Here is an 11,446-nt window from a genome sequence, read left to right as displayed (position 1 = left end):
CTATATAATTTGCCGTTTTGACAAAAAAAAAAAAAAAAAAAAAAAAAAAAAAAAAAAAAAAAAAAAAAAAAAAAAAAAAAAAAAAAAAAAAAAAAAAAAAAAGATGAGCCCCGGCGCCCCGGACCCATTTCGGTTTCTCTGATAAGCCTACGGTTTTGGAGAATTGGGGAGTAGATTTCTGGGCCTAGTTCAGCGCTAGATTGGGACTTGATTCCAGGCTGGGTTTTCAGGCCTGGTCCTGGCTTGGGCTTCAGGTGAGGCCCGGACTGGGCCTAGCATCGGATTTTATATGTACGTTCAAGCTCGTGACAAATTATCGTAGACCGAACCCAGGGCCCAACCGCAGGCCGACCCTGCCCGTCGAACGTCGGGCTGGCCATGGCCCATGAGCTACTTCCAGCCCTGGAAACGTGCAGGTGTTGCAGTGCCCTACTCCAACTTCCCCACCCGATCCCGGATTTTGTGCGCCCCTGGTTTCACATCATGAGTCGGATACGTCTCACCCTCGTCATTCCAGTTGGACTCCCCACGCTTTCCTTCTTCGTAAATTTATTCTCCCGCCACTCGAGGACATCGCCAATTCAGCAGCGCAGTGATCGCCGCCTCCGAGGACCCGCAACCTAGGGCGATGGACCTGCCCGTCGTGGACCTTGCCCCGTACCTGGCAATCGCCGGATCCCCCTATCCGGCGGCGGCGGCGGCGGCGGCGGATGAGGAGCTGAGGGAGCTATGCGCGGTGGTGAGTAGAAGCCTGAGGGACACTGGGGCGCTCTTGGTGAAGGACCCCCGGTGTTCCGCCGAGGACAACGATCGGTTCCTGGATATGATGGAGAGGTACTTCGAGCGATCCGAGGAATTCAAGCGGCTCCAAGAGCGCCCCCACCTCCATTACCAGGTCCCATTTTTCTTCTTCTTTTCCCCCTTTTCTAAAAGAAATTTTTGGTAGCATCTTAAGGGAAAAGTCGCCGATTCATTGTTTTTGAGTTTTATTTATTTATTTATTTTGATGTTTGACATTGTAATTTAAAGATGGAATCGAAGTTTAGGATTGGTTGAAATTTGATGGGGTTGGGTTTATTTTTTTTTTCTTTGGGGAGGGGGGCATTGGAAAGATTTTATGTGCAATTGTTGAAAAAAGGATCATTTTCTCCAGTATGTATATAAACTTGATCTAGTGGTCGTGCCATCCTGTGCATCATGTGTTATTTCTGGCTCGTTAGCCTGTAACTTGGGCCTCGGAGTCGAATGTAATTTTCTAAATTAAATTTTGAAGCTCTTCAAGTCTCAGGAAGTTCCGGAGGGTACTTGTTACATTGCGTAAGCAAAAACATGTCATCTTCCTACGCGCCGACTAGCCCTCTAGATCTTATAGCATGTCATTCTCTGTCCTGAAGTTGCCGAGGCCGTACTCTGATCTCTGGAGACTAATTTGAGGGTTGAAGTCAGATTGAAAATTGGCCATGAAGAGCTTTCCCAAACTTTGATTAGTGATATAGACTTGATATGGATAGCATTAGGCTTTCTATTTAATGGTTGGTTGAGATTGGGTTATATCCCTCGCACTTTCCCCACCTAGTTACATGATTTAAGGTATTGACTTTTCTTTATAAATTAAATGATCCTGGGTAAGTAACTACCAAGTTTGGTTTTTGGTAGTAAAAGAAATTATAAGGTGACTGCTAAAGCACTCTGAGAATTTTCATATGTTCTGAATACAGAACATACAAGGGACATGCTAATGATTAATGATTTGCAGACTGGGTGGCTTTTTTTGCCTCCCCTTTACATCAAAAAAGATTAGTGATTTGCAGAAAAACAAAGATCAGATAAGTGCCATCTTAGTGCAAACACAAATTATATTAAAACAATTAATTCATGTTTACTCCCGGTACAAACTGAGGTTGTGACATTTCTTGTTACGCATCACGAGCAAACTTCTGACCCTCTTATCTATGAAGCAGATACTAGGATTAGTGTTGCTGATGTAGGAATGCTCCTTTAATATATTTGTGGTACAAGGAAAAACTCTTCAGAATTCTGAGACTATAGTCATCACAATATTATTGAGTTAGGTTCCTTCTCCGCCTCATTTTGTTCAGTCTCTGTCTGAAGCTTAGATTTCTTATCATATCTCATCTCCTTATCCCTAATGTTTAGGCTTGGCCTTGTGAATCTTCTCCACCATCCATTCCTACCACGATCACCTTCTTTGTCAAAGCTAAAAGTTTTTACTCCCATCTCACAATATTTTTGCAATTTCTCTTTGTCCTTGCCTTTTGTTGATCATCATTGCGAAAATGAGCCCTCAGAATGAAATAATTTATGACAACTTTCTTGTGGTCACTACAAGCGTATGGAGATCTGCAAGACTATCTCAAATGGAAAAACTGATATAGCCTAAGAAATGAGCAATTTAATCCATAATCATAGTATATATGTACAGACCATGATATTTTGGTGTATCGTTTTAGTTTTATTATGACTCATTTTCAGCCAGAAAAAATAAAGAAAAATATTAGCTCTGAACTGTTGTTAGAGATAAGGACCATTCTTATTCTTCACTGTTCATTAGCATATTTACCTGGAAAGTTTTTGTTGAGTGGAAACAGGTTGGTGTAACACCTGAAGGGGTGGAGATACCACGCAGTCTAGTGGATAAGGACATGCAAGAAAAAATAAAAATGATGCCAGAGGAGTTTCGGCCATTCACTCCTACAGGACCAGATCCTAAATGGCGATACATGTGGAGGATAGGTCCTCGACCAGCAAATACCTGCTTTCAGGTATCAAGCATTGTGAATTTCTTTCTAGCAAGATCTTTCTGTGTACATTTATTTTAAAACAAAATATTCTTCTCTACATGGTTAGGGCACTGTGGAACTATTGTTTTCTTTCATGCAGGAACTGAATTCTGAACCTGTCATACCAGAAGGGTTTCCTGAGTGGAAAGAAACCATGGACCTATGGGGATTCAAGATGATAGCCGCAATTGAGGTACAACACTAGTGTCCTTTTCTACGAAGGCAATTTTTTTTGTTGCCCTCTGAGGTGACAGGTTATAAACTCCAGATTATAAATTTATATGATGCATATTCTGGTGCAGGCTGTTGCTGAGATGGCTGCAATTGGTTTTGGCTTGTCGCAGGATGCATTCACTTCTTTGATGAAACAGGTACCGGTGACATATTGTTGCAGATATTGTCACTTATGCTTTCTAATCAACCAAAACCGAGCTTGCAATGCAAATTTCTCATCATGTTACAAGCTTATTTAGTTTACTAGTGCAAACTAATTAATAATACTATATGTAGTGCCAAGTAGTCTTACATTTGTTGAATATCCTGATAAGTTGTTCAGATTTTCAACTTCAGTTGCACTTGCTAGGCAGTATAGGCTGTCTAGAGCTTCATTGCTTAGGTGGCTTGACGAATCTGCATGGTACAGCCACATCCAAATATCATGGGAGGAACTAGTAAGGAGAGGAACAAAGAAATGTGTTGAATGGATTAAGGGCCTATAAGTATTTAAATGGTAGATATAATAGCAGGAAAATCAACTTAAGGATGTGTAGCACTTGATATGTATGAATGTGTGAGAATTATAATATTCATTGTAGGCAGGATGGGGCTAGTTGAGCTCAGTATATTTTGCTATAGAGCAAGAGAATCTTCTCAGCTCAATTTGCTGATTTTTACTCTTTTCTTGGTTGACTACTTACCTTATCAATGTGTAGAGAATTTGTTTTTAGCCCCATATGGGCACATGGTGGTGGAGCCTTGATTTTGACAGATTTTCTGTATCCCCAAGACAAGATCTCAGGCAATCATTTACTTTGATGGCATTCAAACTGACATGGCATGGTGACATGCTACAGGCCTAGATAGTTCTTGGAAGCTAAATGTTAGAATTGATCAAAATAGCAATTAATCATGTGACAATGTTCCTACTTCGTATTAATGGAAACCAGTGCACCATTTAGGACTTTAAGTATTAATTGTTAGACTAAATACAGCAGCTATTGAAGAGAACTCAGATAGGTTAAACATGCATCATGATTTTAAACATTGCCACCTTTGTAGAATGCTTAGTTAGTGCCTTAACTTTGGTTCCATTAGTTCTTTGTGAAATGGGTCGAAGTCTCTAGAGAATCCAAAGTCCTTGTATCATGGAACTTCGCAATTCATATATACAGGAAAAAAAGTGCATGAGGCTCATCCAATTGTGAGGTCTGGGGAGGGTTAGATATATGTAGCTTACCCACGCATGCGGAGAGGCTGCTTCCTTGTTTCAAACTCATGACCTCTAGGTTATAATGGAACAACCTTAGTGTTGTGCCAAGTCTCGCCCCGGCAGTTCAAATATATACAGGAATTTGACACTAATCAAGCATTAAACATCCAATCTCTTGTAGATCTTTTAAAAACAAGTCCTACCTTCTCCAATTTAGTGCCTCCTCCCTTAACCCTCTCCATGCTTCTTCATATCAAGTTGATATTCCACTTGTGCTCCTAAATACTGTTTTTGAGACACGAGAAGAATTCTAAGACATCAACATTTTCATCAACCCACTGTCCTATAAGACCTTAAACATCCTAGCTCCAGATCTGATCTAGCCTAGGGATTATGCCAGGAGCCTTTGTAATTCCTCAGCAAAAAAGATTTTCTCCACCTTTTGTGGTATAAAAATGAAGATGAAATTGTTCAACTTCCCATGTTTATGCTCATTTCTTCTCCTTGTGAATTTTAAGAGGCAACAATAGTACTTAGCTATGTAATGATGTTACGCAGAAAATCCTCGACTTTTTATTTTTAACACAAATTATCTATTACAATATGCTTTAAAGTAGTCTTGCAATCTGGTATATTACAAGTAGCAAATATAGAAAATCTTGACTTTCATAATTCTGGATGTCCAAGTGAATGTAGAACATATTAATTCTTAGGCCTTGAGAACTTGGAATTTGATAAGCGTATGCGAAGCATCAATGAACCTGTTATTACATGCTGATGCATCCCATAGTGATACAAAGTGCAGAACATCCAAGACAATGTGTACAAATTTAATTCATTGATTGAGTCATGACGCATAGGAATTAGGAATTCATGGTGCTTATTAACCTATTCGCTTGACTTCTTTGTTTTCGCATGGTTCGAATCTTTCCTAAGGTCTTAATTCCTCCATAACCCATCTCAATGTATTGATCTATTTCATACTCTTCTTATGTGTATTTTCTTTCATTTTAACGAACTAATCCACACAATATTCTTGGCTACATCTTTTGTTCTCCTTTCTTTTGGGCAAAATTTCCTTTGACTCCTTTAGGTCTATCATATCAGCTTCAGATGTGCCTTTCATAATTTTGTGTCAATAGCTTATTATATCTTGGAGATCCTTCATCTCTCTCTCCATTTATCTACGTAAAAATGTAAAAAGCTGCTTTAGTGTATGTCTTAGCCAATATGTTACCACCTACATATAAAATCTGCGTCTGTCCCCTGTTCGGTTATGTTATAGTCACATTATAATGAAATAAACTCGCTCCAAGGAATTCTTAATTCTTTTTTTTTTTTGGTCTGTCTAATGGTTTTTGTTCTTTTTTCTCTGAAGTATCCATCCTTCATGCAAATTCACCACTTACCTCATTTTTTTTGAAAAAAAGACGGTCTCACCTTTTTTAAGCTTACTCTCTTTATTGGCTAAGATACCAGCCCATATGGCATTTCTAACTTCATGTTTTATAAACATTTCTCCACTGAATCTTGATAATCTAACATTTTTTCACTTCATTGTTGCCTACTTTGGTATATCTTTTATTCCCACTTCAACTTTATTTGCAGTAGTTTGTGTTGCATCACAAAATAGAGTCATGAAGTACATATGGCAAAGAAAGAGAAATAAAGGGCGCTCCCTTTCTTGTGTCTTTCTGAAGTTGGTGGTTGCTGGTTGGTAGTTGAAAGGGAAGAGGGACAGATTGGTTTTTCCTCTCAGCTTGTAAGACAAACTTCACAGACTGAAGACCATGGATTTCTTATGTATTTATGTTAAAATTTTCATAGGCATTATCTTGTGGAATCAAGGTGTTTACCAATATGATCTTGGTAACATCATGTGCTTCTTGGTGATATTTTACTAAATTCAGTTAATCTAATGGTTATGAGAATATGTTATGATTGCATATTCCACTCTGCTTGTTTTTAAAATATTCAGGATTGGGATTTATTTACTTTTCCAGCTTGATTATCATTTTGAGGTGGAATATGATAATCTGAAATTACAGCTTTGCTCATACTATCTTTTCTGGCAGCCTTTTAACACTCACCATTTTTGTTTATGTTTCATGCGTAAATCTTGTTCAAGATTGAAGAAGCCAACTCTTTGCTTTATTGAGTGTTTAGTGGTACAATCAAACTTTTTATGATGACATCACCATTTCTTATTTCAAGAAAAACTACAGTTTTTGACTTTTAACTGTCAAAAAAGCTGAAAGTTGATGGTAATGAGTTTAATCAGTGTGTTTAGTTATGAATATTTGTTCCATATGGAAGTGGTTTAAATAAAGCGAACACTTTTGATGGAGTATTTAGACTGAATCTTTTCATGCATTATTAGTAAAGTATTGCACTTAATTGCTGATAATTGTTCTTAAAGTTTTCGATTGCATCTTACCAACCATATCATTTTTTTTACCAAAAGTATTCCTCTCACTATCATATCTATGTTCCGTCTCTTACAAAGTTCTACCTTTTCTTTGAAACTAGGGACCTCACCTCCTTGCTCCAACAGGAAGCGACCTTCAGCATCATGGAACCAAGGGCACAGTATTTGCAGGATATCATTATGACCTCAATTTCTTGACTATACATGGCAGGAGCAGGTTTCCTGGCCTTAATATCTGGTTGCGAAGTGGACAGAAAGTGGAAGTGAAGGTCCCTGTCGGGTGCCTTCTCATTCAAACAGGAAAACAGGTAAACTATGGTTTTGCTCTTTGATAATGCCACATTCAAAAGCATCGCAACTATAGTATCTCGAGTTCAAATTTCAACTGATTGTTAGGAAGCAAATTTCATATTAGTAATACACTGAAATATCTGTAATACCATGAGATGTACAAACAGAGACAACCATATATGCCAGCATGAGCCAACAAAGTGACAGTATTCTATCAGTATTTTGTGATCTCTGATTATTTCATCTCTGATTACTTTATTATTTATCCTTTTCATTTTGTCATTCTTTAAGTTTCAAAATATGCTAGTATATGGCTGGACTATGACAACAGTAATGCTGGATCTGCTTGCTGCATGACAGCATAATACTCACTATAGTCAATGAGGCTGGCTAATTGTCCTTGATAGCATAAAAATTTCCTGTCAAAAGAACATAAATAGAACAATATCATGGTAATAGCTCAGTTGATGGTTGTGCTTGTATACAGCTAGAGTGGCTGACTGGGGGTGAGTGTTTAGCTGGAATGCATGAGGTTGTTGTGACTAAGAGGACTCTCGAAGCTATTGAACTGGCTCGCCAGCAAAACCGCAGCCTGTGGAGGGTCTCATCAACAGTAAGTACTACAAACTGCCTGTTAAGCTGACTTAATTTTATATGAGAATTCAACTTTCACTCGCTTCCCCACTTCCCTTCTGTTGCTCCTGAGTTGCTTGATTAATCACCTTGTTCTCTCGTATTGGTCCTTGCTTAGCTCTTCGCACATATTGCTTCTGATGCAACACTACAGCCACTAGGCCATTTTGCTGAGGCACCCCATGCAGGCAAGTACCCTCCCATCTGTGCTGGAGATTTTGTCGAACAAGAGCTTGCAGTGATCAATCTCAAAGGAAAGAAAGGATACTCGTAGGCCAAGCCTGGAGGAAATAAAGTTTGATTCATGTTTCTTATAAGCTTTGTTTAAGGGTAATCCAGGTAGGAGGCTGGTCTTGGTTTGTGTATCCTAACCGGTTATTTATCCAATAATCACTTACAGAAGTTGTGATACTCTTTGGCATATCTGTGCATGGAAATACTTCTTATTATATGTCGTGTATTTGAATGGCTGCGCTTCAGATGTTGCAGGCTAAGCTTATGCTTTCTCTTCTGTCTTTATCAGTGTTCGGTACAAACTAAATTCCACCACATCTATGCTGGAAGAGTGATCATAGTCAATCTTAATTTAAGCACTTCCCCTATATAGGCTTACTAGTGGTGCCTTATCTCGTACCATTGTGAACCCATGGAAGCAGAATTGTGCATACAAAAGTGAAGTGTGTTTAAATCCTCAAAAAAGCACTGAAACAGCATTATGGAATCTGAAGAAATCTACTAGTAGATGAACACCTCTTCTTCTATCTTGCATTCTCCAAAGAAAGTTTCTAAACATCTGCTCCAATCTCAGCAACAACATCTTGGGCAAAAGGGTGTTGGACAAGAGATACATCAGAACAGAACTAAGGACTGATCTCACCAGTGTTACTCTGCCTATCATAGAGAGGGCACTCACCTGCCACTTCTTCAGCCTCTTACTGATGCTCTCTCAACCTCGCCACAATTAGCCCTCCATAGAAGTCTCCCATTGATGGGTATCACCAGATACATGTAGCAGCCAACTTGCTCTCCAACCCCCAAGATCTCCCTGATGCAGCCTTTGAGTGATGGCTTAGTCTTCGGGCTAAAGTGGACTGTTGACTTTGCAAAGTTGACTCGTTGGCCTGATGCAGCACAATAGTCTTCCAATATGCCTTTAATTCTCATGACACCCTATCTCGTGGCTCAACCTAGGAGCATGCAGTCGTCCACAAAAAGGAGGCGGGAGATCGGTTTGGCCTTCGGAGTAGGCCTATAGGACTTGATGACTCGCGTCAAAGAAGCAACCCGAAGGGTTTTAGACAAAGCATCGACACAAATGATGAACAAGTAGGGAGAAAGAGGACAACCTCGCCGAAGGCCAATGGTGGGGTCGAAGAAAGGAGCAGGCATGTCATTCCCTAGAATGGCGAAGGATGGAAACTGAACACATCCCATAACCCACTAGATCAAGTCCTCACCAATCTCGAAACTCTCCAAGGAATAGGAGGGAAAGCGCCGGCTCATTTGGTCGTAGGCTCCCTCCATATTCAGCTTAACGACCATGAGGCTCGGTCTACAAGGGGCTCTCCGTAGGTCATGTATGAATTTTTGGGCAATGAGAATGTTGTTAGAGATGCTACGACCACCAATAAAGGCACCTGCTCAGAGCTAATGAGTCTAGAAAGGATCCTCTGAGTCTTGCAACCAAGATTTTCACAGTAGCCCTATAAAGAGTAGAGCAAATACTAATAGGCCTATAATGGCCAGGCTTAGTGGCACCCTACCACTTGGGAAACATAGTAATGAAAATCTCCTTCTATTCCCTCGATATCGATGCCGTGTCAAAGAAATGCTGGATAGAAGCTACCTCCTCATGATGAATAATAGTCCAGTACCTTCTGTAGAAGAAGGGGGAAAAATGATTGGGGCCTGAAGCTTTGTCCTTTGCCAATGACCACAATGCTGCCTGGACCTCCAAAGCTGTGACTGGCATAGAGAGAGCCCTCTTCTCAGCCTCCGAAACTCTCGCCTTAAGAACAGGGCCGACATCCATGCTTAGGACCACCTTTGATTAAAAAACTACAAGAGCTTCCAACTAATGACCTCCACATCCTTCGTCATCACTCCATTTCTGTCTCTAAGGTTCTGGATCTTGTTCCTTTATCTTCTAATCACTATCGATCAATGAAAGAATCTAGTGTTTCGGTCGCCCTCCATGATCCACTAGACTCTAGATTTTGCCGCTAGAAGGTCCCATGTTGATGCAGGAGACAATGATGCATAGACAATTTAGATCTCAACTCAGCCAAATCCTCCGAAGACAAACCCCTGTCCCATTCCTCCTTTCACAGGAGAGAGACAACCGAGTCTTCGACCTCTTCTGGTCTCCTGAAAATGTTACCCACTTTCTCTTTGTTCCACCTCCAAAGCTGGCATTTGAGTAATTGGAGCTTGCAGGTCGTATGGTACATCACACACATCGCATCGCCATACTGTACACCTTCCTAACAATGTCCCAAGATCTCGGGTACGAAAGCTAGATTTTCTCAAACCGATATGGAATGGTGGACTGCGTGTAGATAAGGACCGGAATATGAGGCAGATGATACATGTGGTAATCTAGAAACTGCTAAATCCATCATGCCGTGGCAGAGGCCCTATCATTCCTCTCCTAGAACCTTGTTCTATCGTGGCTGTTGTTGCACCAAGTAAACCTTAGCCTAATGAAACCAACGTCCACCAAGCCATTAGCAACAATGAAATCTTGAAACTCCATAACCTCAGCCTTGCTAGAGAATGCCCTAACCCTCCATTTCATTTGCAGGCCGTCAATACAGTTGAAGTCACCATAATGGCTTGTTGATTACATCTATGAAAGATGTCAAAATTGGCAAAGCCTAGTTTCCACACCACCACTACACCCCCAGATAAGCCCAATGACTCAATTGCATAGAAGCCTTAGAATGGAGGAAAGCGCCGTCTGGCTCGCTGGAGGCTTTGACCTGACAATCTCCAAAATTGTCACGTATAAGTATACTAACCTTCTAAAGGTGGCTAGGAAGGAAGGCTTCCGACCCCTCTGCAATTGCAAAGCAGCAGCTTTATGCTGATGAGGAAGGATCCTCGAGCTAATACCTAATAATCTTGTCTCCAAGAGGGTACACACACCTGGATCATACAAGTATACTAACCTACTAAATCTGGATAGGAAGGAAGGCTTCCCGCCCCTCTGCAGTTCCAGAGCAGCAGCTTCATGCTGATGAGGAGGAATCCTCGAGGCTCGAGCTGACTGTTGTCCACGGTCCCCTCACCGGCCCCCGTCTTGCTCACCTCTCCCACTACCCCCTCACCACAGCCTGGGTTCTCTGCCTTGATCGCCAAGGCTGCCTTGAGAGCCACTGGACAGCTCGGGCATGACCACCAACCGCCTCTTCCTGGATCTTCGAGTACGGCCCAGCCACAACAGTGCCCCCAATGCCGGGGATTCTGCATCCCGTCCTCCACAAACTCCTCGCGCTGCCGGTCAACACAGTCATGTCCGATGGCCCACTCCACCTGTCAGGCAATTCAGGTCCTGTCGGCTCCATCCCCACTGCTTCACCAGTTGCCGTCAACATCCAGAACCAGTCGCCGCCCCAGCAGCCATTGCATCAGTACCCAACCGCCGCCGTCCCTTGTGCTCCAAGTCACCGGTCCTCCTAGCCGGCTCGATCGTAGGGTCCACTTCGCCACCCGCCACAGTGGCGCCTTGCATTTTCGGCAAGGGAGTGGCTGCTAGCGCCAGCGGAGCGCGGTGGTGACCATCGCACTTGAGGCAAGAGGAAGAAGACGCGGGCTCCGGGGAGGAAGCATGGCCCTACCCCGAGTCGGGTTGGGCTCCTCCCG

General features: G+C 41.7%; 1 protein-coding gene across 1 annotated transcript; it reads left to right on the top strand.

The window, feature by feature from the left end:
- Positions 1-426: 426 nt before the first annotated feature.
- On the top strand, positions 427-8,033 carry LOC103711387 (2-oxoglutarate (2OG) and Fe(II)-dependent oxygenase superfamily protein). Its single transcript, XM_089926288.1, has 7 exons — positions 427-895; positions 2,610-2,783; positions 2,902-2,994; positions 3,104-3,172; positions 6,760-6,966; positions 7,437-7,562; positions 7,701-8,033. The coding sequence occupies exons 1-7, from the start codon at positions 629-631 to the stop codon at positions 7,854-7,856; spliced, it is 1,092 nt and encodes a 363-aa protein (XP_089782414.1). The 5' UTR covers positions 427-628; the 3' UTR covers positions 7,857-8,033.
- Positions 8,034-11,446: the final 3,413 nt, after the last annotated feature.

The sequence above is a fragment of the Phoenix dactylifera genome, chromosome 11 (genome assembly GCF_051530095.1).
Source record: "Phoenix dactylifera cultivar Ajwa chromosome 11, Ajwa_hap1_PhDact_Kaust_v1.1, whole genome shotgun sequence".
NCBI classification, from domain to species: Eukaryota; Viridiplantae; Streptophyta; class Magnoliopsida; order Arecales; family Arecaceae; genus Phoenix; species Phoenix dactylifera.
Note: the sequence above shows the minus strand (reverse complement) of the source record. Positions and strands in the feature narration are given on the sequence as shown.

Bases quoted from the DNA above. Each gene is read 5' to 3' on its own strand.
- LOC103711387 (XM_089926288.1), top strand. From the start codon at position 629: ATGGACCTGCCCGTCGTGGACCTTGCCCCGTACCTGGCAATCGCCGGA. The intron at 896-2,609 runs GTCCCATTTTTC...GAGTGGAAACAG, and splicing joins GCCCCCACCTCCATTACCAG to GTTGGTGTAACACCTGAAGG. The intron at 6,967-7,436 runs GTAAACTATGGT...GCTTGTATACAG, and splicing joins TCATTCAAACAGGAAAACAG to CTAGAGTGGCTGACTGGGGG.